The sequence below is a fragment of the Puma concolor genome, chromosome F2 (genome assembly GCF_028749965.1).
Source record: "Puma concolor isolate L17-30 chromosome F2, mPumCon1.1.hap2, whole genome shotgun sequence".
Lineage (NCBI taxonomy): Eukaryota > Metazoa > Chordata > Mammalia > Carnivora > Felidae > Puma > Puma concolor.
Window position 1 is genome coordinate 10,890,947 of NC_141684.1, and position 24,409 is coordinate 10,915,355.

The window sequence follows — 24,409 nt, forward strand, 5'->3', positions numbered from 1 at the left end:
GCACACATGCATACATGTACACACGCATGCACAAACAGGCACACACATACCCATGCACATGCACAAACACACAGCTGTGCATGCGGCAAATACCTTGGAGGCCGAAACAAAACAATCAAAATTAAACCATGATCATTTCTCTCATTCTCTGCCTCCCCTACATACACACCCATGCGCAGACAACATACGCATACGTATATGTACACGCTCGTGCACATATGTGTGCACATGCATGCATGTACACGCACATGAATACATGCACACACAGGTACATGCATAGACGTGTACACATGCGTACGTGTGCACACACCCCCATGCACATACACAGGTGTACATGCATACATATCCATGCACAAGCACAGACACGTACACGTGCATGCATGTACACACCCATACACATGCACAGGCGTGTACATGCGCATACATGTGCAACCCAGGCACATGCATGTATAAACGCACACGTGGCTACATGTGTGCACATACATGTACACACAAGGCACTCATGCATGCATGCACACACATGCACAAACAGGTACGCACACCTGTGTACATGCACAAACACATACACATGAATGCACGTACACACACATGCACAGACAGGCACACACACACACCCATGCACAGATATGTACACATGCATATATGCACATACACACACGCACGCATGCACACACGATCCACCACGTGTTCCCGGAAGCACCCAGATAAAACAAGGGCACCCCCATGATTCGCGCTGCCCACACACATGTGAAAATGGAAGAAGCCAATAAGCAGCCACGTGAGACAGCTCCATCCATCTCAGGGCAGTGGACGTAGGGAGGTCGAGCCCTGGAATTGCCCCTGAGCTGTGTGTCCGAAAAGAAGGCTGGGTGGTGTGAGCAGTCAAGGAATGAACCGTGTGAGCCGATGGCTTGAGAGCACAGGCAAAAGCAGAGAAGAGCCACCTCCAAGACCAAAGGCGTTGTTAGACAAAACTATGGGCGAGCTTCCTCTTCCACTCGCAAGGCAGCGATCAGAGCTCGCCCACTTTTCCAGTAGTAGGAATGCCTGTCATGGATAGTGCTTGCAACGAACCGAATTTTGCCCTGCGTACTTTCGATACGTTCATTTAATGCTACTTTTTTTTTGCTGTTCGCGGCTCCATGAAAGCAAGCATTTGTCACACAAGAGAAACTTTAGATAAGCCTTTGGCTGGGTACCATTGGTTCTTATCTATGTTCAGAAGTTCTCCCCAATTTATCTTGTATTAAGAGATCAAAGTTAAGTGGGGGCTTGCAAGAGTTGCAGAAAAACGCATCACAACCCTGGACATTTCTTTTTCCTCCTTCCCACCCGTACTCCTGTTGAAGTTACAATGACTGGAATGCCGTCATTAAGGAGGCATTGTGGCAGAGGCTAGGCGAATGAAGGAATTTTCTAATAGATTAGGAGGTTGGACTCTGGAAGTAGGTAGTGACAAAATGCATTTTTTTTGGAGACACTCAGAATTTGTCGGACCACTCCGTTTTTTACTTTTTAAATATGATTTATGGTCACATTGGCTAACGTACAGTGTATATAGTGTGCTCTTGCTTTGGGGGATAGACTCCCATGATTCATCACTTAACATACGACACCCAGTGCTCCTTCCGACAAGTGCTCTCCTAAATGCCCTGGAGATGCAGAGAGGTAGGACTATGGAGCGTGAACCAAATGGTCTCAGGTGTTCTCTCTTATTTTTCTGAATCGGATACGTCCTGATCATTTCAATGACCTTATTTTTTAAGTCATTTTTTAAAAATAACTATTCTGTTACAGTATCAGGTTACTCTTGGCTTTGTACTGCTCTTGTGAGGCCCAGAATGGTAAGAATATTTAGGCCACCTCCTTCAGGCGGGAAGAACAGGTTTCAAAGATTTCAAGGAGGCTGAGGAAGAAAATCCATCCCTCATTCAAACAGTAGCTTTGTGAGACTCCCTTTATATTCATGATATTGTCCTGTAAAATTACCGCTATTTCTAACACCCTCCAGGCGGTCAAATGATATCGAGGGTCATTTCACTTGTATCTTTTCATCAGACCAATTAGGTAGCTTTCGGCCCACAAAGCCAATATTTTCAGAGTCAGACGTACCAATTCCATCTATGGAAGTGCAGTGTAGAATGGTAGAATTAGGATGATTTCAGCCCAGAGGACATTGGTCAAGTTCTTAGAGCAATCTTAATTCTTCATATGTAGACATCACCAGCACCTTTAAACAGGGGCTTCTAGGCAGGGAACACAGCAGTAGTTACCACTCCCTGGAGCTTATCGTGGCTTGGGGAACTGGGCCAGTCAGGAAAGAACCAGTCTGTCCTCCCAAGGATGGGACGTTTGACAGAGGGTGGGCTAGAAGATTTGGGCTGGAAGCTTTTGTAAAGTCCTGCTTGGGATTCTCACATGTCAGTCAACCTCCCTACCAAGGAAGACCAGAACATCGTAGCCTAATCCATGAAGGATATTGGGTCACTAAGGGTCTTCTGTCATGCCTGGGGTAGTGTCCTCCCAGGCCTCATTCTAAGCTGTCCATTTAGATATGTGCTAGCCTGATTCCTTGTGAGGTTATTAAAGATGAAGAAATCTATCTTTGTTCAAAGGTCAGGTCACTTGGGAAGAAGTCTGATAGTGAGACGTTCTTCAGACACACTGGTCACTCATAGAATTGCTTTCAGTGATGATTTGGTTAGACACGACACACCCAAGAGAGAGAAGGCTGTCTATTTCAAAATATGAACTTAGTGAAAATTAGTCCCTCCCTTTTTTATTGCAATTATGTCTTTTACCCACAGGATCAATTAAGGGTGCTCTAGCCATCGTCACACTACATAATACGTGAGTTTAACAATAGAAGTTAAATTCCTCCATTCACTCGTGCGAAACGAGCAGATTGCCCCGGTTGAGACTCTTCTTTACTTTAGCAAACATGCTAGAAAATGATCTTGTTTCCAATTAGATTTATCCAATGATGGAATTAGGCTCTCAAGTGAGGGGTTGATTTCCCCCATCACTGGAAATCTTCAGGCAGGAGTCCATGGCTCATTTCTGAGAGGTTTCACTGAGTGAAACTGACATTAGTAAGCATTGGACCAAAGTGACAAAAAAGTCACTCCTGAAAAGTTGCATAATCTCACATACACAACTGGATAAAAAGACAGTGTGGTTGTAGTTCGGACAATTAACTAGGTCATGGCTTCAGTTAGAAGTATTTTTTGCATCTTATAAGGATGCAAGTATTTAGTCAGTACCCTTTAGCTCACTCAGAGCCCAAGTAGAAAATCTAAGAGAAAAGGATTGCTTCTGTCCCACACATACCGAAAGGTTTTTCAGGCCTATATCGGGCACAAAAACAACATGGGAAGCCCTTTGCCTCCCCTCTGAAAGGTAGCTTCCCTGGTCGCACCTTTCTGGATGAAGAATCTAGAATGGGTTTTTCCTTGTGTGATCAAACTTGGTTTCCGGGCTCCCTTGTGATAGATCAAGGAACCCTTAGATCCTCATGGCTCTGATTTCATTCCTGAAGATGCCTTTCAAGAGAGTGCAGGGCCCACATCCCCGACGTGAACAAAGTGGAACGCATGTCCTTCCTGCCCCACCTCCCTGGAAGAGGTGCCAAGTCTCAACTTGATCAAACAAGTAGGAAACTTCTATTTTTCAAACAACGTTTTCATTACTTGTCTGGTTCCTCTCATGGTTACACTTAAAGCCCACCGTGTCTTTTAGTTTCTTCTATTTGTTCACCCATGCAGGCCTTAAGAAAAGGGCCCTTAACTTTGTATTGCTTTGGGCTGGGGACTCATTCGTCAGTCATGGAAATTCAGCAGTGCCCATGTATTAAACTAATTCATAGGGTGTCTCGAAGGTCTATCTTTTTTTTTTTAAGTTTGTTTCATTATTTTGAGAGAGAGAGAGAGAGAGAGAGAGAGAGTATGCAAGAGGAGCAGAGAGCGAGGAAGAGAGAGAATCCCAAGCAGGCTCCATGCTGTCATCATGGAATCCAGTGCGGGGATGGATCTCATGACCATGAATGAATTTCGACCTGAGCCGAAATTGAGTCAGTTAGCCGAAAGTGACCAAGCCACCCAGGTGCCCCTCTAAGGTTCATCCTTAGCCCAGATCATGCTTTTCCCTCATTCTAACCATGGCTTACATAGACTCAAATTTTCAAGACATTCCCTTTCTTTGTATCATGAACCACATTCCTGAAATAGAGCAAGACACGCTATCGTGTATCCTACGACGATGGCCCTGCCTTCGAAACATCAAGGTAGCAGCAGATCGTGCAGTCAATGAGACGTGGCATTCTGAGGTCAAACTCTGGATTCTCTACCGAAAATCTGTAAAGTCCTGGTTGAGTTATTCCATTATTCTAATCCTCAGTTTCATTTTCTGCAAAATGGGGATATGATAAACGGTATCTTCCTCAAAGTGCTGTTGTGATAACCAAAAGAGATCATCCACATAAAGTACATCGCGTGGTGCCTACCTTGCACCAGGCATTAGTTATTATTCTTCAAATATGTTGCAAGATCTTGACCATTTCCTGAGAGTCTTACAGATTAAAAACAAAAAGTAATCCAAGTTCTAATCTAAGGCTTCAAAGAAAACATTTGTAATTTGTTCCAAGTGACATGCACTCTTAATTGGTACTAATTCCAACAGTTGGCTCAGGTGCTGGCTTCAGGCATTTTCTGCTCTCAGACAGTGGTCTAATGGAGCGAACCTTCCTTTGAGAGCCCAGAGATGTGGCTTTTTGTCCGAACTTTGCCACCAATCCCCCCAACTGACCTTGACAAACCCTTTCTCTATATCTGATTCTCAATTTCTATATACATTCTCCTGCAGATGAATTTATATATACAGTCTCTTGCAGATCAAGGGCTCAGTGAATTATAAAGGCCCAGTGGTCATTCCCAAGGACTCCTTTCCTAAAGGTCCCTGGGGAAGTGGAGAATTCCACACACTGTTAGAAGATCTTTTGGGAGGAAGGGGAAGGAGTAAGGGCAGGATTTTTAACTAAGACCAAAAAAAAAAAATGAGATTACTATTCCCTTTCTAACATAATGGACCAATCAATCAGCCACACTTCAGGGGACCTTACTGAATACAAGATACCGTTGTCTGTAGAGCAATAGAAGACAGCATTCTAGAAGGCAACCGTGCGGTTGAAAAGCAGCCTTCAAAAAGGTAACATTCATAGCAATCCAATAAGTATAATCAATCAAGTAAGTATTATCAAAATAAGCAAATCAAGTATAGGGAATGTGTGTATGAGGCTGTCGCGAGCCCTAAGCATCTGCCCTTGGCGCTTTTCTTGATGAGCAAACTGTGACACAAAGCTTAGTAAACTTGTCTGGGGTCCCGTAGCTAGTAAGTGTTGGAGCCGGGGTTCAAATACAGGTAGTCTAGCTCTAGATTGACCATTTTGCTCATGACTGAGACTTCAAAGGATAAGTGAGGCCAAGTGAGGATGGGACAGACATGAGGTGAGCAGTCTCTTGACTGTGGCGAGAGAGAGGGTACTTGTAACTTAATATAGCTGCAAGCCAGCGTGTTCAGACCTTCACGAGTCAAGAGGAAGTGAAATGAATCACTCCCCAATGTCAGCACCCTATCATCCTGAACCAATTAGGAGTTGTCTTGCCATAGTCCTGTTCTCCTTTGTGTTTCCAAAGTGACAACGCACTCCATTCTGAAACCCAGTATTTTATATTCGATTGACATCAGCTTCCCAAATATTGTAAGGCTCTTTCTTTGTGACGGTGCTGGAACTGGAGTTCAAACATGAGAGAAAGGGAATGTATTATTAAATTCTAGCACAAATAGGATAATAGCATTGAGAACCTGTGAACTGTATTAATCCCCCATCTGACAGATAAGAAAAGTGAGATTCAGAGAAACTGGTGTCGCTCACGGTGGGGGCAGTGACTGAGTGAAAGATCTGGAGGCAGAGTGAGTCTCCCAGCCTGCCATCTGAAGAAAACGAAAAGCCTAAAGCCATGCGCACTTTAGGCTGGACAAATGAGGACTATGGGGCATTTTTAAAGCCATCGGCAAGAAGCATTCAGGAAACGAAAGGAACTCAAGCTTGGGGTCTACAGGAAATACCTTTTCACAGTAAAAATAGACCCAAAGTGGGAAGGAACCCTTGGCAAAGGAGCGAGTCCTCAGGCACTGGGCGTGTCCGAGTTGAGGGTATTTAGAGCCCTAGGGTGGCCTGCCCCAGCTCAGAGGATAGAAACCCACTTGCTCCAACAAAGCAGAGAAGATCATCTGATGGTCACCAGGAGGCATCGGAGTAGACACCAGGGATGCCACGGGAAGGCTTCCTGAAGGCCACGATCCATGATAACGCCAAGGTGCTGTGCTAAGGGCGGTGATGATGGGGAGGCAAAACGAGAGGAGAGGGACTAAGTACGCTAAACGTTACTCGTGCTGTTTTCAAAATCTCATTATCAAATCTGTATGACCAAGCTGGTGTGAAATCCATCCGTCAGCCGACAAAGAAGAGTCAGATCTTGTGCAATTAGCTGTTAGAAGAAATTCAGACACCTGTCTGTCCTTGAATTAACTGTTCTGTGGCTAACTTACTGATCTCCCAGCTGGTGTGTGTGGGCATGCCTCTCTGTGCCTGTGCCCCGGTCCTAGGTAACGCTCTTTGTAGCCCCTGGTGATACGGATTGTCTGTTGTTTTATCGGGAGTGAAGATGGCATGTCGTGATCCTTTGGGGGAATATTCCAGGTTCCCCTCCAGATACCAAGCAGGTTGTCAGCATGCAGACAGAGGCCTCAGGACTAGGGAACAGAAAAAGCATTGTCCTGAAGCCGCAGAGAATGTGCGGTCTCTGAGCAATGTTGTGCTTCCCCCCCTGGAGAGCTCCAGCTACAGGACACTGACTTTCCCACGTCCTGGCCGTAACACTGAGCACTCAGGTCAGCCTAAACCCCGGGCCACACCAGGATGTAGGCGAAGAATAAAACTCAGGTAACTGTCGATTGTCGCCAGCAGTCCGACAAGTTGGACTGATACTGTTTCGTCAACCTGGCCCAGATCGTCTCTTGGTGCTGGGGACGTGGAGCCTGAGGTGTTGCAACGGTTCTGTTCATTTGTTTCCTCTATGGAGTCACTGTGAAATTCGAATCAAGGATGACAAAGTTCCAAAGCCAGGCTTAGCTGTCTGTTCGCGCCCTCTCTGGCTGTTAGGGAAAATGAGGGGCTTGCTTGAGGCTAATTTTAAGGTCGTCTTCAGTTTTGAAAATCCTTTCCTCCTCCTGAAGGAATTGGATGCTTCTTCATTTAGTGACTCCAAGACGGTTCCGGAAACTAGGCAGGACTGAGGCAAGTTCACATTCAGTGTTGACCTTCCAGAAGCTTTTGAGGCTGGACAGTGAAATTACTGGGCACTCCGGATCATCAAAATAAAGTTGGCACCGTTCGCCGGGGCCTCCTCCCTCAGACAACAGAAGGGCATTGAGCATGCTGGTCAATCCGTTGGGTTTCCCTGTGTGGAATGAGAGGGCTTGCCCTTACCAGAACTCTCTTAGGCTGCTCTCCCCTCTGAGATTCTGTGACCTTATTTTTTAATAGTTTCCATGAAAAAGGAGGCAGGAAGACTCAGGCAAAACCGTTCCCTGTGTTCCAAACCTAACACAAAATAGAGCGAGACCCTTCAATGACTCAAGTTTACTCATGAAGAGAGTCCATGTGAATTTGATTTGCGACGTTTATGGATGTGTGCACTTCTGTTTTGTTAAAGTGACGTTAGTTCGGAGGAAGGAGAGCAGGAGAAACGTGCAGAGTCCCTTCCCGTTCCTTTTTGCTGCAAAGGGAATTGCATTCACTTCTGGGCTCTCGCTGGGAGGTTGGAGGGAGGGATGGACGTAATACTCTGTGAAGGGTTAATTAAGATATGGACTCCACTTTTAAAAAAAAAAATGTTTAAATGCCTTGTTTCTTCTTGCTGTTTTCCCGCCACTCCAAACACTGGTAAAACTTAACTCTTCCAGAAGTCCAGCTTTGCTATTAAGTAATTTATTCTCCTTTTTTTTTTTTAATTACAGTATTCTCAAATGAGGGACGAAGTATTCAAGTCAAACTTGGTCTGTGCATTTATCGTTCTCCTATTTATCACGGCAATCCAAAGTTTGCTTCCTTCTTCAAGGTAAATACGAAAGGACTAAGTTATCAGGTGAAATGTCTTTGTGCGTTGATGGTCCCTCACCTGGAGCCAGCCCGCTGACCTTTTCAAAGGCTCAGAATTTAAGATAACGGGATCCAGGATCCACACGGAAACGTTGGCCAGTTATCAGTGTCTGTCCGGGTTGTCTTGCTCTGCATCATCTCCCTGCTCTACCGAGGCAAGAGTCTTTCCCCAGTCTCAATAAAAACCACAACCAAAATCAAAATAGGCCCCGCTCTTATTTGACATTGCACCCGTGAATGCGGCAAGTAAGTATTAGAGCCTCCCTCCCCATGGTCTTGTCCCTTTGTTAATGACCTCTTTGTTGTTCATAGATATAGCATCATCATAGCTTCCTGGGCCAGCGAAGTTGGCACTTTAATAACACTGCAGACACCTATATGTGGCCAGTCACTGTTGCAAATACTTCACATGCAGTAGCCCATAAAATCCTCATGGCCACCCTGTGAGGTAGGTACTACTGCTGTCCCCATTTTAAAGAGGAGAGAACTGAGGCCCGGAGTAATGGAATGACTTGCACAAGGTCTCACAGTTGCAAATGTGACCGCCTCGATTCAAACCCAGGAAGTCTCCTTCTAGCGTGTGGGCCCTTGACACTCCATGCAGACACAGACTCGTATCGCACAGATCCTAGGTGCCCCAGCCAGCATTGGAACCTAGTTCTGGATTAGTCTCGTGGCCATGCTTTTTGCCCTTCCTGTACTTTGAGGAAGCCCCTACCTGCTTTCATAGGTAAATTCCCTTCTCTCAAAACTTACCATGAATTTTCCCCTTTGATGAGATCGACAAATACTTGTTAAATGTCTAGTACAGGCAAGCGAAATGCTAGACTTCGAGTATGGTACAATTTTGTGGGAGGAGGTCTGCATCCTCTAAGACACATTAATGACGACTGTCCAGTTAATGAGCACTTATTACCTAGCAGAAAAATGTTCAACCCTTTGCATGGGTTGTCTCCACAAAGCCTCAAGGACAACCAGTAAGTGAGGGCGCACTCTGATTCCCATTTTGTAGATGAGGCTATATCCAAGGTCACAGACCTATATAATGGCTGAACTGAGAGTTGAATCCAAAGACAGAGTCTGTGCTTTTAACTGCTTACCTACTATGTACCCAAATCAGCGATTCATTGTGAGCAGATGGTTTAAGGAAAAGTTGGCAGAAAAAGTAATATTTTGGGCTGAGAAGAATGAGATAGAAAGAGTGGGGGAAGATTCCCAGTCTTAAAAAAGAGCATTGGCAAAGGCACAGAGGTGCGGAAACCCTTGTGTTTGTAGAGTCGTGGGCACATGGGAGGCTAGAGTAAAGGTTTTTGCGAGGGTATGGTGGGCGCCATGGCTGGAAAAGGAATGAGCTAGCTCACAGGTGCTGTGTCCGCAGTGATAAAAGGTGTTCAGGCGCAATGACACTCAGAGAATGGCCATGCTTGATGTCTGTGGATGGGCAGGGATACGAGGAGGACAAAGGTGGTGGCAGAGGGCGTGTATCTCTGAATCTGGCAACATTCCCTCGTGTCTGAACAGCTAGATAGCAGAACCAAAATACTCATGGACTGTACTACAGCCAAAACAGGTGAGGCAGGTGCCCCATAAGTCCCCAAATGGAAGTGGGGAGCAACAATCTCCCAATAGCCCCAGGATTGGTGCGACGTCAGCGTCTGTGTGTGAGGAATCAGAAACAAGCAAATAGGCACCTGTCATATCTGGGAACGAAAGGAGTCCCGGTAGAACCAACGAGGGGCCATTTACTGGGAAGTGTCATGGACCAGATTGAGAGAGCAGCTGAAAGCAGGAAAGGTTTGCCCAATCCGGCATCCAGGGAGTGCAAAGGGCCACAGCAAATCTGCAGAACACGAACTGTTACACACGAGGAACTCCCCAAACTGACCACCCCATCTCCCTCCCAGGAGAGTGCCTTGGAAGGATCTCTGGGAGGGGAATCAAGATTACTCACAATACGTACTATAGAGGGAAAAAAAGAAAGATAGGGTCCTTGTGAAAGTGGAAAGAGAATGTAGCCATCACTTTTTTGAACGCCACAGGAAATCAACTACAGAAACAGCTCTCCAGAGTTAAAATAATAATAATAATAATAATAATCTCTCCTAAACCACACCTATTTCGAAAAGCTCAGCAAAGTTAGTTTGACACGAAAATGAGCAACAACACATATTAGTGGCAGTCCCATGCCCTGCTGTTATAAGAAAAAAGGGAAAAAAGTAGATCGATATCCTGAGAGTTGATGAAAACACTTCAAAAAGACAGGCCTGCAACATATGTCAAATCTTTAACCTACTCCTTCAAAAGGAATTGAAGCACTTAATGCGGTTCCAGACATGAAATAACAGCCTAAACCAGAATTAGAAAAACTTAGACATTCGACAAGAGCGCTCAGGAAAGGAAGAAAAAGGACAAGACAGATTTCGGAAACAAAGACTTAACAAGAGAGAGCATAGAGCACATAAACAAGGCGAGGAATGCCTTAAGAGGAACAGAAGGTGAAAAGGAAGGATTTTTTTCATCAGAAAGAAGAGTAAAAGGGTTCTCAGGGCCCCTCCCCCACGCCTTCATGCCACATGGACAAGAATCCAGAACATTAATGGTGGATTATGGCTGAAAGGGCTGCAAGACACAGACTCTTTCTGAGGAGGTGTACTCAGGGGAGCCCAGTTCGAGAGGGGAGACAAAAAACAAGGACACGAGGAATTTGAAGCAGGCCATACATACACATACACATACACATACTCATACCGTAGACACTAAACATAGCCCACCTCTGAGAGACAGTTACCTAAATCCTCACAGTAAAGATACATTCACCTCCATTTTTCTTACCTGACACAATATGACCAGTGTTCCACAGAAAATTACAGGACATTCCAAAAGGCAAGAAGAGACAAAGCAATCATTAGAATCAGACTCAGGCATGACAAAGATGCTGAAGTTATCAGAGAACCTAAAATAACTATTTTTAGTATATCAAGGGTTCTTCACAAATCTGTGTCTCATCCTCGTACAGGGCCATGCCAGTTTTCTGTGTTTCATTCCAGTTTTAGGCAACGTGCTGCCGAAGCGAGCACAGTATATTTGGTGTTCCAGCAGAAAAATTAGACACCGTGCAAGAACAGATGGGCAGTATAGGTAGATAGAAGCTCTAAGAAAGAACCAAAAGAAATACTAGAAATGAAAACACTGCAACAGAAATAATGAATGGGTTCATCAGTAGACTCAACAAAGCCATGGAAAGAATCAGAGAGCTTGACTGTATATAGGTCAATAGAAACTCCCAAGTTGAAATACAGAGAGAAAAATAAGTGGGGGAAAAAAAGACCTAAGCATTTAAGAACTCGCTTTAAATATAAAAACTCAAATCAGTTACAAGTAAATGGATGGAGAAATATATACCATGCTAACACTTACAAAAGAAAGCTGTAGTAACTATATTAAGTTCAGTCAAAGTAGACTCAGAACAAGGAGAATTATCAGAGGTGAAGAAGGACATTACATAATGATAGATCAGTTCTCCAAGAAGACATAACCATATGGATGTCCTGTCTTGTATCTATTTATGAAGAAAGTGTCAAAGTATGTGAAGCAAAACCTGATAGAACCAAAAGGAGAGACAAATCTATTACAGTTGGTGACTTCAGCACTGCATCAGGGACAATTAGATGAAGCAGGTGGGACGGTGTTAAGGACATAGAGAGCCTGAACAGTCAGCCAGCGTTAGCTAATCAACTTTGATAGACTAGTCCATTCAACAAAGGAATATACAGTCTTCCAAGCTCACATGGGACATGTCCTAGAGTACATTCTGGGCCATAGGCCACACTTCACCAAATTTAAAAGAGTAGAAATTATACAAAGTATGCTCTCAGACCACAGTGGAGTTAAACTAGAAATCAATAACAGAAAGATAGCTGGAAAACCGCCCAATACTTGAAGGTTAAATAACACACTTGTAAATAGCGCATGGGCCAAAAAAGAAATCTCAAGAGAGATTTTAAAATATTTTCAACTAAATAAAAGTGAAAATACAATTTAGCAAAATTGGTAAGATGCAGCCAAAGTAGTTCTTAGAAATTTACAGTAATAAATGCATGTATCACAAAAGAAAGATCTAAAATCAATCATCTAAGTTCTCCCTTGGGAAACCAGAGAAAGAAGAATTCAAACCTAAAGTAGAAGACAAGAAATTGTACGAATTAGGGCAGAAATCAATGAAATCGAAAACAGGAAAACAACAGAAAAAACAAAACAGAAATCTGGTTCTCTGAAAATATCAACAAAATCGATAGGCCCCTGGCCAAGTTAACAGAAGAGAGAAGTAGACACACACACACACACACACACACACACACACACACACGTTACCAATATCATAAGAGAAAGAAAGGTTTCACTACAGATCCCATGGACATTAAAGTGATAATAAAAGAATATTACATATAACTCTATACCCACAAATTTGATAACTGAGATGAAATATACCAACTTGTGGAATGAGACACAAACTACCTAAATCCACACAAGAAGAAAAAGTGAACTTGAATAGCACTATATCTATTAAAGAAACGGAGTCAATAATGTTAAAACTTAGTAAAAAGTGAAACACCAGACCTAGATGGTTTCACTGGTGAATTCTACCAAAGATTTAAAGAAAAAAATAATACCAATTCTACACAACCTCTTCCATAAGTTAGAAGTGGAAGGAACAGTCCCTAACTCATTTTACGAGGCCAGCATTATCCTAATATCAAAATCTAGTAAAGACATTGAAATAAAGGAAAACTAAAGATGATTATCTTTCATCAACATGGACATAAAAATTCTCAATGAAATATTAGCAGATCGAATCCAACAATGTATAAAAACAATTACACACCATGACTAAGTAGAATTTATTCCAGATAGGCAAAGTGTGTTCAACATTTGAAAATCAAATGATGTAATCCACCATATCAACAAGCTAAAGAAGAAAAAAATCACATGATCCCTCATTTGACACAGAAAAAGCATTTGACAAAATCCAATGCCCATTTAAAGTAAAAACTCTCAGAAAAGACAGAAATATAAGGGAAGTTCCTTAATAAATACAGTCTACAAAGAATCCTAAGTGGTGAAAGACTGGAGGCTTACCCCCTAATATCACTAATAAGAATGTGCTATCTCACTACAACTATTTAATATCCTGTTACACATTCTTGCTAGTAAAATAAGACAATGAAAAGGAATAAAACGTATACATATGAGAAAAGAAGAAATAAAACTATGTGTATCTGCAAATGATGTGACTTTCTATGTAGAAAATCCCAAAAAAATCCATCAAAAAAAAAAAAAAACACCCTCCTAAAATTAATGACCAAGTATAGCAAGGTCACAGCATAGGAGATCAATACACAAAAGTCAATTGCTGTGCCATATATAAGCAATTCAAAATTGGCATTCGAAGTTAAACAATATTTTTTAAAGCACCAAAAATTCATCCCTGGGTATGGATCTAACAACCTATGTACAGTATCTGTATGTATGAAACTAAAAAAACACCAATGAAATAAATCAAAAAAGATTTAAATAAATTCTATGCTCATGGGTTGAAAGACTTGATATTATTAAGATGTCAGTTCTTCCCAAGTTGATCTATAGATTTAATACGGTATCACTCAAAATCCTAACAAGCTGTTTTATAGATATCAACAAACTGATGCTGAAGTTTATATGAGAAGGCAAAGGATGTGGCATAATCAATAAAATACAAAAAAAAAAAAACCCCAACAACAACAAAACTAGATTAGTCACACTACCTAATTTTAAGACAATATAAAGCTACAGTAATCAAGACAGTGTGACATTGAAGAAAGAATAGACACATAGCTCAACAGAAGAGTGAGCCCAGAAATAGATTCACACTAATATATATAATTAACTGGTTTGTGACAAGGTGCAAAGTCAATTCAATGGAAGAAGAGTATTTTTTCAAGAAATGGCACTGGAAACATTGGACACCCATATGAAAAAAAAAAAAAGAACCACAAACCTTACATCCTTCACAAAAAATGATTCCAAATGGTTCACAGACCTAAATGCAAAGTATAAAACTACCAGAAGAAAACTTAGGAGAAATTGGTGATCTTGGGATTGGTTGGGAGTTTTTAGATTTAACAACAGAATCATGATCCATGAAAGAGAAAACTAACAAGTTGGGTTTTATTGAAATTAAAATCCTGCTGGGTGAAAAGCACTGTTCAGAGAGTGAAAACACAAGCCACAGACTAGAAGAAAGTGTTATAACTCGCATATCTGATAAAGGACTCGTATTCAAGATATACAAAGAACTCTTAAAACTCAACAATAAGAAAACAAATAACCCAGTTTTTAAAATATGCAAAAGATCTGAACAGACACCTCACCAAAGAAGATTAACAGATGTCAAAAAAGCATATGAAAAGATGCTCAATATAATTTTCCATTAGGGAAATGCAAATTAAAACAACAATGCTATACCAACACATATCTATTACGATGACAAGGGCCAGAAAATAAGGAAGTATTAACACACACACACACACAATGATGGGAGAATGCCAAAGGGGCATGGGGGACAATTGGAAAAAACTCCCCAGAGCCAAAGCTGAAACAACTTGAGTAAGAAAATAAATAAAATAGAATTGGGTTATAACCCAAAATACAAAATAAATATCAATGGATTCATACTGATAGAAATAAGTGATTGAGTGAATAAATTAAGAATTGAACAATCTCCCATTCAGAAAAATTCCAAATATTCTATGTAGCTATTCTGTCCTCAAGGAGGTGGAGTTTAACTCCTTACTCCTGTGGGGGAGTGTGGCTATCCTAAAAGTATCTTCCTTCCAAAGAGTACAGTATGAATGGAGGGAAAGCATGAAAAAACAGGACACATACTGTCTCAGCTGATGAAGGGTAACATCAAATCAATAGGGATAAATCACGTTGGTAGGATGTGATGAGAATGGCACATAACCTTTGTGGTCTTCCTTTCAAAAACCCATAACCTAATCATGAAAAAAACCAGATGACTTCCAACTGAAAAACATTCTACAATATGCCTGGCCAGTACTCCTCACAACTCTCAAGGTCATTTAAAGCAAAGGAAGTCTAAGAAATTGTGAGTAGAGCCTACGGAGATATGACAACTTAATGAAGGTGGTTTCCTGGATTGGAGATGCAAATATGGAAAGCCCTAGAAAGAATGTCCAACCCAGTATTTATGAGCATGAGGGGCCAGTCTGTGCTCTTGAAATAATACTCCAGTTTTTGTTTTTAAGAAAATTTTTGGAAATATTTGTGATTCCAAGGCTGGCGCCAGAAATACACAAGGTAGACTGGAACATCTTGTCCTACTAGAAAGTAAGGAAGCCATCAAGTTTAGGAGCCACACTAAAGGACTCAGAAGCCACACTGAAGACCTTTCACTGTCCTAAAAGGGAATAATTGGAGCTTTGGGGCGGATAATTGTTAAAATGTTGAATGAAAACCTGGCCAACTATTTTTAACTTTTCTAACCATTGGTAAATGATAGAGAACTGATTTTTTTTAAAAGTTTCTAACCATTGGTAAATGATAGAGAACTGATTGTTTATCTTGGAAACTAGTAAAAAAAAAAAAAGAAAAGAAAGAAAAATTTTGTTTTGTCTTTCCTGCATGAAGTGCACCACAAAATTACCAAATAGTAGGTGAGTGGAAACATCACCAAATTGTTCAGGCCAATAATTTTTAAAGAAATTATAGAATTAAAATATCACCGTTTTCCAACACCCCAATGACTTAATGGATCTAGGAACTGCACAGAAGCAGAGACAACCATGTCTCCTGATGGAAGAACACAACACATCTATAATCTTACCGAAGGGATTGAGCCTAAGTGATCAGGCCGTTGAATCCAGCTTCCGATTTGCAAGAATCATGGAGGATGAAGTCTGCTCAATGAGTATGCAAAAAATCCAGGCAGTGAGAAATGCTATTGGTCAAAGGTAATGTATTCTTCAATAAATAAATTGTAAGGAAAATAAAGGGATAAAGAGAGAATCTGTAGATTTTTTTTCAAGACTTAAAAGATAAAGCAAATTTAATTTAAAAGTGGCCAGGATTAAACTGTAATGTCTAATGGTAGATGATAAAACTGTAAAGAAAAGGAAAAGTGATTGGTGTTGAAAGAGAGGGTGATAACTGGGCCTAGGGATAGGCTTTCAGACTGCCCTGCAGAGTTCTGTTTCAGGGACTCAGTGGTCATTACAAAGGCAGACACGTTATAATAACTAACGAAGCTATACTTCAGTGTGGTTTCTGTATGCTTCATTTTACAATTAAAAAAAAAAAAGCTTTGAGAGAGAGAGAAGGAAAGACTATGTACCTCTGCTAAATTGAATGCCTATTATGAGCCAGACCTGTGTTAGATGTTGGGAATAGATCAGTGAACAAAAAAAGACCAAAAGACCCAAAAAATATGTTCTCCTGGATATTATAGTCTAGCGGTAGGAGATAAATAATGAAAATATATGCATACGTCTAGATGTATATGCCATATATATAGCTACTTATATGCTATATATAGATAGATCCATATGTAGATATGTCTATGCTATGCATATAGATGATGTACAGACCGTGTACATGTATTTTCTACATATATGAATGTACATTCATATCAATTCTACATCAACGAATGAATCAGGAAAGGTACCAGGGAATGCCATAAGGAGGTGGGTTTCCTGACTCCCCAAGAACCATGTAGGGCCCAGGGTCTCAGGGATGGTCTCAGGGTGGTGAGCTGTGAGTGATGGCAGGGTCTTGCCAGGTTCACCCAAACTTCCCGGACTCTCCTCTTCACTGCAGTCAGGGGAGGTATGGGAGCCGAGAAGGGCCCTATCTGGTTCATGCTCCCTCCTGACTCCTGGAGCACTGGGTGTTGACATTCCCAACAAACATCTTTTATGTGTCCATTTGTGCCGGACCCGGGAGGTACACAGTCCTGCTCCCTGTCATCATGAAGGGGGGATGGGGGGAGGCAATTAGCTGAAAAGCTAGAATATGGTGCAAAGACTCTTATGATAGGCAAGGGTAAGGTGGAAGAGGATGTGTAGGGTTAGGTAAAGCAAACGGATCAAGGCAGGCTTTCCAGAGGAGGTGACTGTCATCTCAGCTGCCTCCTGATGGAGCTGGATGGGTCCCGGGAGAGGACTGAGAAGGAGGTGAAGGGTTTGCAAGCCTGGCTGAGGAATTGTAACTGGTTGGCAGAGAAGACATTATCGAAGCGTTTTAATCAAAGCGCTATGGTCGGCTTTGTGTTTAGAAGGATCGCACTAACACTGAAAATGAATAGGAGGAATGGCCTGTCGTTGGGAAGACCAGTAGGAGGTGCCTACAAAACTCTGGGTGAGAAATGGAGTAGAGAGGAAGAACTTGCTAGACAGGGCAGAGATGGACTGGTGGGTGCCGGGGTGTGGGAGACAGAGAGGAGCCCAGGATGGGGCTGAGCATCTGGGCTGGCACCACGGCAGAAAGGGTCGTGCCAAAAGGGAACTGGTGTGGCACTTCCCGTGGCCTGGGCAGGCTCCCTTCCCAAGTGCCGCGACCAAGGAAGGTGAGCCAGCCCCCATGCCTGGCTCCTGGCTTGACGGGAAGAGACCTGGATCCGGGTGCACCTGCTGGCCGGCGGGAGTCCCTGACTCTGTGTTGCTAACTGAAACACCAGCCAGCGCCCCAAGCCCACTTGCACAGCGAAGAGAAAAAAACTGACAGTGAAGAAAACTTCCAAGTTGAGTTCTGACCAGACGGCCCATGTGTGGTGGGGACTGAGGGGTCCCTTTGCCCCAGGCAGGGCACAAGCTTTCATTAATGTGCTCATTTCCTCTCCAACTCATTTTGTTTCTGCTTGATTCTTCACGACTCAACAGATGGTAGGTGCCTTTCACTTTGCATTTCTTCCATTATGGACTTTTTAGCAGAGGAGACCATCCTTGCTCATGTGACCGAAGCTAATTCCCAGCCCCCAAAGCAAAATTGCACGGACCCTGGCAAAGACAGTGCTTGCTCGGCACTTTGCTGTAATTTCCACATGCACGCAGATGTTCCTCTCCCAGTGGGCAAACTGAGGAAAGAACAGAAAATATCTTTTGTGATTATAGAACAGTGTATCTCAGTCTACATGCATGGTGATGAGGAGGTGGAGGACAGACAGGAAGCGGGCGAGGTGGGGGGAAGAGGGAAGGAAGGAAGGAAGGGGAAAGAGAAAATATGCAAGCAAGAGAGGAAGGTTAGAAAAGAAAAAGGGAGGGAGGGAGGGAAGGAAAGGAAGGGAGGAAGGAAAGAAGGAAGGAAAGGAAGGAAGGAAGGAAGGAAGGAAGGAAGGAAGGAAGGAAGGAAGGAAGGAAGGAAAGGGAGGCAGGGAAGGGAGGGAGGGAGGAAGGAAGGGGGAGAGGGAGGAGGAAAGAAGGAAAAAGGAAGGAAGGAAAGAAAAAGAAAGAAAGAAAAAGAAAGAAAGAAAGAAAGAAAGAAAGAAAAAGAAAGAAAGGCACTGGATCTTATTATTTTCTGTGCATCTTACTAGCTGTGTGTATGTACTCGATCTCTCTGGAGCCTCGGTTTTCTCGTCTGTAAAATGGGAATAACAATGCCAACTTCTCAAGGTTGCCACAGGAATTAAAAGAACTGTATCCATTTTGCTCAATTCTGGTTTCCTTCCCTTTCCTGAGCCGTAACATTTTCATCTGTCGAAGTGGCTAAGAATACCTACCTCTCAGGGTTGCTATGAGGCTCAAATGTACTATTGGACTCATAGGCTCTTTGCAGATTTTGAAGGGTGATTCAAATGTCATTTTGGGGTATGATGCAATTTCCTGTTCCTACTGTACCACAAGCTGCTAAGGCTATTCACCCATCCGCATTGATCCTTGCCCCCCCCCCCCCAGCAAACATCCGGTCATGTTACCAGCCCAGACTCTGCTTTAAAGACAGACTGCTGAGAACAGTTAGAACTTCATATCTACAAATGATTTGGATAGAGCTGTTGGCAGATCCTTTGTCATTTTTTTCAGACTCGATTTTAGAAATGAAAGGTTTCCTTGCCTCTTATGTCCAGCAACAATGCAAAGCGAATTCAGAAACCCTGGATGCCCGAGTAGCTCTGTAATTAGATTTGAAAACTACAATTCGTTGTTCTGATGTTTGTGTGCGCAGAAAAGAAATGAACGCTGGGGAGCGGCTGCGGGGATTCTTAGAGGAATTTTATACGCATCGCCAGCGCCCTGCATCTTGTAATTAATACTCTTCCTGTAGATCTTTAAAACGCCTTCGGTCTTCTGGATTTCACTGTGAATAGAGAACTAATGTTTCTCTGAGTTCGTATTATGTGCAAAGCATACTGCTTTATGACTTTTAACCTCAGAGCCGCCTTTAATAGGTGCGCTTAACAATTCTGGTTTTGCAGATTCACAGGGATGCGCAGAAGAGTTAGTTACCTTGCCCGAGTCTGTGTCCCTGGTTAGGCTTTGGAGCCATCGGTTCAAACACACAAGATTTTGTTCCCTCTTGCCGCTCACTAACCCACACGCCTGCCTTGTCCCTCCTGCTTTGGCTTGTCCGGGCTCCTGTAACAACGTACTCCAGACTGCGGGCTTATAAATAACAGAACTTTATGTCTCAGTCGTGGAGTCTGGAAGTCCAAGATCGAGGCGCTGGCTGATTCAGTGTCCGGCGAGAGCCTTCCTCCTGGTTTGTACGTGTGTCCTCACTTGGAGGAGGGGGCCGGGGAGCTCTCGGGGGGCCTCTTTTATGAGGGCACTGGCCCCATTTGTGAGGCCTCCGCCCTCATGAGCTGGTCACCCCCCAAAGGCCCCACCTCCAGATACCGTCAGTTGGGCATTAGGGTTCAATATACAAATTTGGGGAAACGTAAGAAGTCCGTCACTAGCACTGACCTCTGCTTCGTTTCAGTAAACCCAGAAGGGAAGGCTGATCACTTACAATCATGTTAGGGGTTCAAGTGGGTTCTGTGTGCAAATCCCACACGCGGCGCTCCAGCATCCCGAAACACCCCACCAAAAGCGGACCCCAAAGCACAATAGCTAAATGGGCAACAAAGCACCCGCTTTGTAAATGTCCAAGCAAATGCTTGCTTTGTCTGTGCAAACCCATGGTGAAGGCTGGAAAACAGGATGTGAGAGTCATGAGACTACATGATGTCCATTCTGGACCTCCTGGATTTCCGCCTGTCTCCCCGACTCTACCCTCCCACACCAGTGTGGGGTCTCGCTGCTGCGATCCCCAGAAAGACGTATACAAGGCACATACGCCCCCCTGCCCCAGTGCCAAAGGAATCGGGCAGTTGCCTGTTGGTAAATTCCTGGGGGCACGTGAGCTTCTGCTCAGGAAGAGATGGCCAGGCCTCTTCTCCTAGGGAAGGTCATGCCTCTGGCTTCCCAAGCAGCGTAGTGGATCTAGAAGGAGGAGAGGGCCAGCAGCTGAACTTCATATAAACATCGAACTTAACAGTGGCCCTGCTTTCCAAGAAGGACCAGGTCCACTGAATACCCTAGACAGGCTCTGATCAGGCTAATAGCAGACTCCTCCTGGAGGCAGGGAGGCGGATAGAGGGGCTAGGGAGTCGGGGAGAATCCTTTTCCCTATGAAAGGCGGTGAGGGAACAGCCCCTGCTCTCCCCACAAAAGCAGACGTCAGTGAGCGTTTATTGAGCGCGCTCTGTGTGCTCAGCTCTATACTAGGTGTCAAGGAAGAATCCAGAGAAAAGCTGAGCTTTGAAGGCCAAACAAGACATTCCCCCAGGAGACAGCACAGATGTAGAAGCAGCACAGTCCTCAGGGCATGTTGCCACTGGAGGGCAGAGAGGTGAGAGAGGGAGCCCAGGGCAGCCGTCGCGGCCCCGCGTGGCCTGGAGGGCCACAGACTGTGTCTGGATGGCAGCGGGGGCCACCCAAGAGATGAGGCTCCCTCTGAGCAGCTCTGAAAGTGGCCTCTGCAAGCTTCGCTTCTGCCTCGCGCTCTGGAACAAGGCATTCGCATTCTCAGTGGCTGCCTCGCGTTGTTGAGATGCACCGGCCTCGAAATCGGCCCCTCTTCTCCGGGGACTGTCTGACAAAGCATTCCACCTGCAGCTTCCTTCATTCGCCTCTCCTGGGGACCCCAGTATGACGGTATGCCGTTCAGCAGTGTTTTCCCCAGCCTGTTTGGGGGGGAGCTTCCCGTCTGCCCAGAGCCCTCTGGGAACCCACTGCTGCACAGACCTTCTGTTCTCATCTAGAACTCCTGCCGAGATTTCCTGTCAAGGTGATCCATAAAATCAAAACTGTGCCAGTATTTTTTTTAAAAAGGGAAAACATAAAACCTCCCACAATGAAAGCTGGGGGCCGGGGCGGGAGAGGCACTTTCCAGCCTTGGTGATGCTTCAGCAGGCACGGGGGTTTGCCAGGCTTGGTTACTCCCCCACCTTACAAACGTCTCCTCCCCTGCCTCCCCTGGTGCTATGTGCTCCTTCCTCCTGCGCGTTCGACCACACTTCCTAAATTCCCTTTGCTGCCTTCTCCTCTTCCAGCCCTTCAGCTTCTTCTGTGGCTTCATCTGTGGTCCCCTTACCTCTCACCCTCCTTGGGCAAAGCCTTCCTTCTCAGTTCTTCAGCCGCCACCTTTTCACTCCAGACCCAGAGTTCCACAGCCGCCCCCTCTGACTGCCTAACCTTCTGGATATCTCTGGCCAGGTGATCCACAAGCACCCAAAATTCAGCTGGCCCCAGATCAGATTCATTATCCTTCTCCTCTACCGGCCAGCTTCTCTTCCAGCATTTACCAGTTAAGACGGTAAAAGCACGAGTGCTATCCTTGACGACGCCCCTCTTCCACACGCGCCCTGCACACACATACAAAACACTGACACTACCTGCACGTCTTTCCCTGAATCTCCCAGTTATCAGTGCGGCTACCTTATGTCCCTCTCCTGGTAACTCAGGTCCCAACTACTTAAACCTCTGCAAAACACTTTCTCTCCTCTTCGCTCCATCCCCCACTGCCCACCACGGTTGTCCTTCGGATACACAGACCTGACCACGTCCTTCCTGATCAAGCTTCCGGAACATCCGTGCATGGCCTCCGTGTGGAGCTTTCTACACAGCATTTATGAAACCCCTTACACTCCAGCCCAACAGCCTCACCACTGAGTCAGTGGAGGTTCTAAACACACTGGTCACTCTTCTTCTGATGCTCTTCTCATGCTGTCTACTTCCCCTCCCCCAAACCCTCTCAAGGCCTGACCCAAATGTCACCTCTTTTGTGAAGCCTCGCGGGATTGCATTTCCTATTTTCTAAATGATGGTTGCTCAAAATCCTTCAGAGATCATAGCATATTATCCAATAGTTCATCATCTGTATGTCCATATTCCCCTTCAGATGACGATCTCCTAGAGGATGAGGAAGATGTGTCTTGGGTCCTGGTGCCCCATGATGCATGCCACTGTGCCTGGGAAGACGCTTGTTGAATGAATACGTAGGGGAAACCACAGAAGCAAAAAAAAAGATGACCGCAAACGTGGGAGATCAGTCACTCACCTAAGTGATTAGAATGGCACAGTGGACTTTAAATCCTAGCTCCAACAGTAAACTCGGTGACCCCGGGGAAGTTGCTTTTCTCCGAGCCTTAAATCTTCACTAAAAGAGAGATCAAAAGACTTCGTAAGTCCATTCCAAGGAATGGAGATAAGCTAAAGGAGGTGTCCAATAGATAGGGGCCACCATGGAACAGAGCTTTGGTGAGACCTTGAAGCTCAAGACGGATACTTGGGAGCGATGTTGAAACCTCGGGCAAGGATGAGTTCTCCTTACCTATAGTTCAGTTTGCATCCGGTAGGTCCCAAGCGGCACATAGTACGTTCCATGCGAAACTTGGTAATCACTACCAACCGAGCAGACAGGTGCTGGCATCAGACAGGTGCCGAGCAGACAGGTTCTTGGCATCAGAGTAGACCAAGAGGGAAAGTGTTTCATAAAGCCCACCCTCAAGGGGAAAGGGCATGTGGGTCCCTCCCACAGCCAGGGTGTTGAGATAAAATTCCAGTAATGTGTTGCCTTGGCAGCAGTCGCATAGTGAGAAAGATGAATGATAAAAGAAGCAAAAAAAAAAAAAAAAAAAAAAGACGAGCAGAAACAATAAATCAAGCCAAATATCCGATGGTCATTCCAAAGTTTCTCACTACAGGGGATATTCTAGGGATGGATGTAATAAAAATGTCTCCTGCTGATGGTCCTTTTCTTAAACAAACAGAGCCTTAGAGAATTATTGGGTGCCAGGGGCAGGGAAGGGCACTCGTGGATGTGATTACCCATATTGTCCGGTGAGTGGGGATCAGACAACTGATGCCACATGACCCAACATTCTGGGTTTCCCCGCAGGGTGATGCCAATGGCCATCCAGTTTTCCATCCTGATCATGCTGCACTCGGCTCTGGTCCTCATCACCACGGCAGAAGATTACAAGTGTTTGCCTCTGGTCCTCCGGAAAACTTGCTGTTGGATTAACGAGACCTACTTAGCCCGGAACGTCATCATCTTTGCATCCATCTTGATTAACTTCCTGGGCGCCATCTTGAATATCGTAAGCATTCCAAACCCACCAACCCTCTGGCTTCTAGTGTGCAGTCAGGAATGAAGAGTTTATGGAGCCTGCAGCTTTGGCATCGGCTTCCTTGGGACCACTTACCGTCATGTGCCTGGTCCAGCCCCAAGCTTAGGGACAGGGAACAGAGATGGGACTACTGTCAGAACTGTGCATTTTACTGGTGGCAAACTGTCTTCTTCCCAGTGGGGGAGGTTATTTGCTCCAAAGGAGCTCAAGCACCCTTCAGTTTCTGTATTGTCAATGGCCAATCATTTATAATCATAAATAAGAGTTACCTTTAACTAAGTACCTACCTGCTATGTGCCATGCACTGAAGGAGAAGCTGTATGTGTTTTTCTTATTTAATCCTCACATGAACCCCGTGAGGTAAGTCTCATTATCCCCACTTTATGGCTGAGGAAACTGAGGCTCAGAGACATGAAATAACTTGCAAATAAGGTCTGTCTGACTCCATGACTCATGCTCATTCTCAAATGCTAAATTGTATCTCTGGGAGTGGGGGGGGGTGGAAATAAAATAGCTGTCCTTTCTCG

The 24,409-nt window shown here is 44.3% G+C and overlaps 1 protein-coding gene and 1 non-coding gene across 4 annotated transcripts in view; one reads left to right on the forward strand and one right to left on the reverse strand.

Moving 5' to 3' along the window:
* Positions 1–24,409, forward strand: part of ADCY8 (adenylate cyclase 8) — a 222,656-nt gene that overhangs the window by 146,077 nt on the left and 52,170 nt on the right. For all 3 annotated transcript variants that reach the window (XM_086695517.1, XM_086695518.1, XM_086695516.1), the window contains 2 exons: positions 8,077–8,177; positions 23,651–23,852. In XM_086695517.1, the coding sequence (XP_086551643.1) occupies positions 8,077–8,177; positions 23,651–23,852 (303 nt within the window). The remainder of the gene's footprint in view (positions 1–8,076; positions 8,178–23,650; positions 23,853–24,409) is intronic.
* LOC112859843 (U6 spliceosomal RNA) lies at positions 11,190–11,295 on the reverse strand. Its single transcript, XR_003223571.1, has one exon. It is a non-coding gene; the product is annotated as a U6 spliceosomal RNA (small nuclear RNA).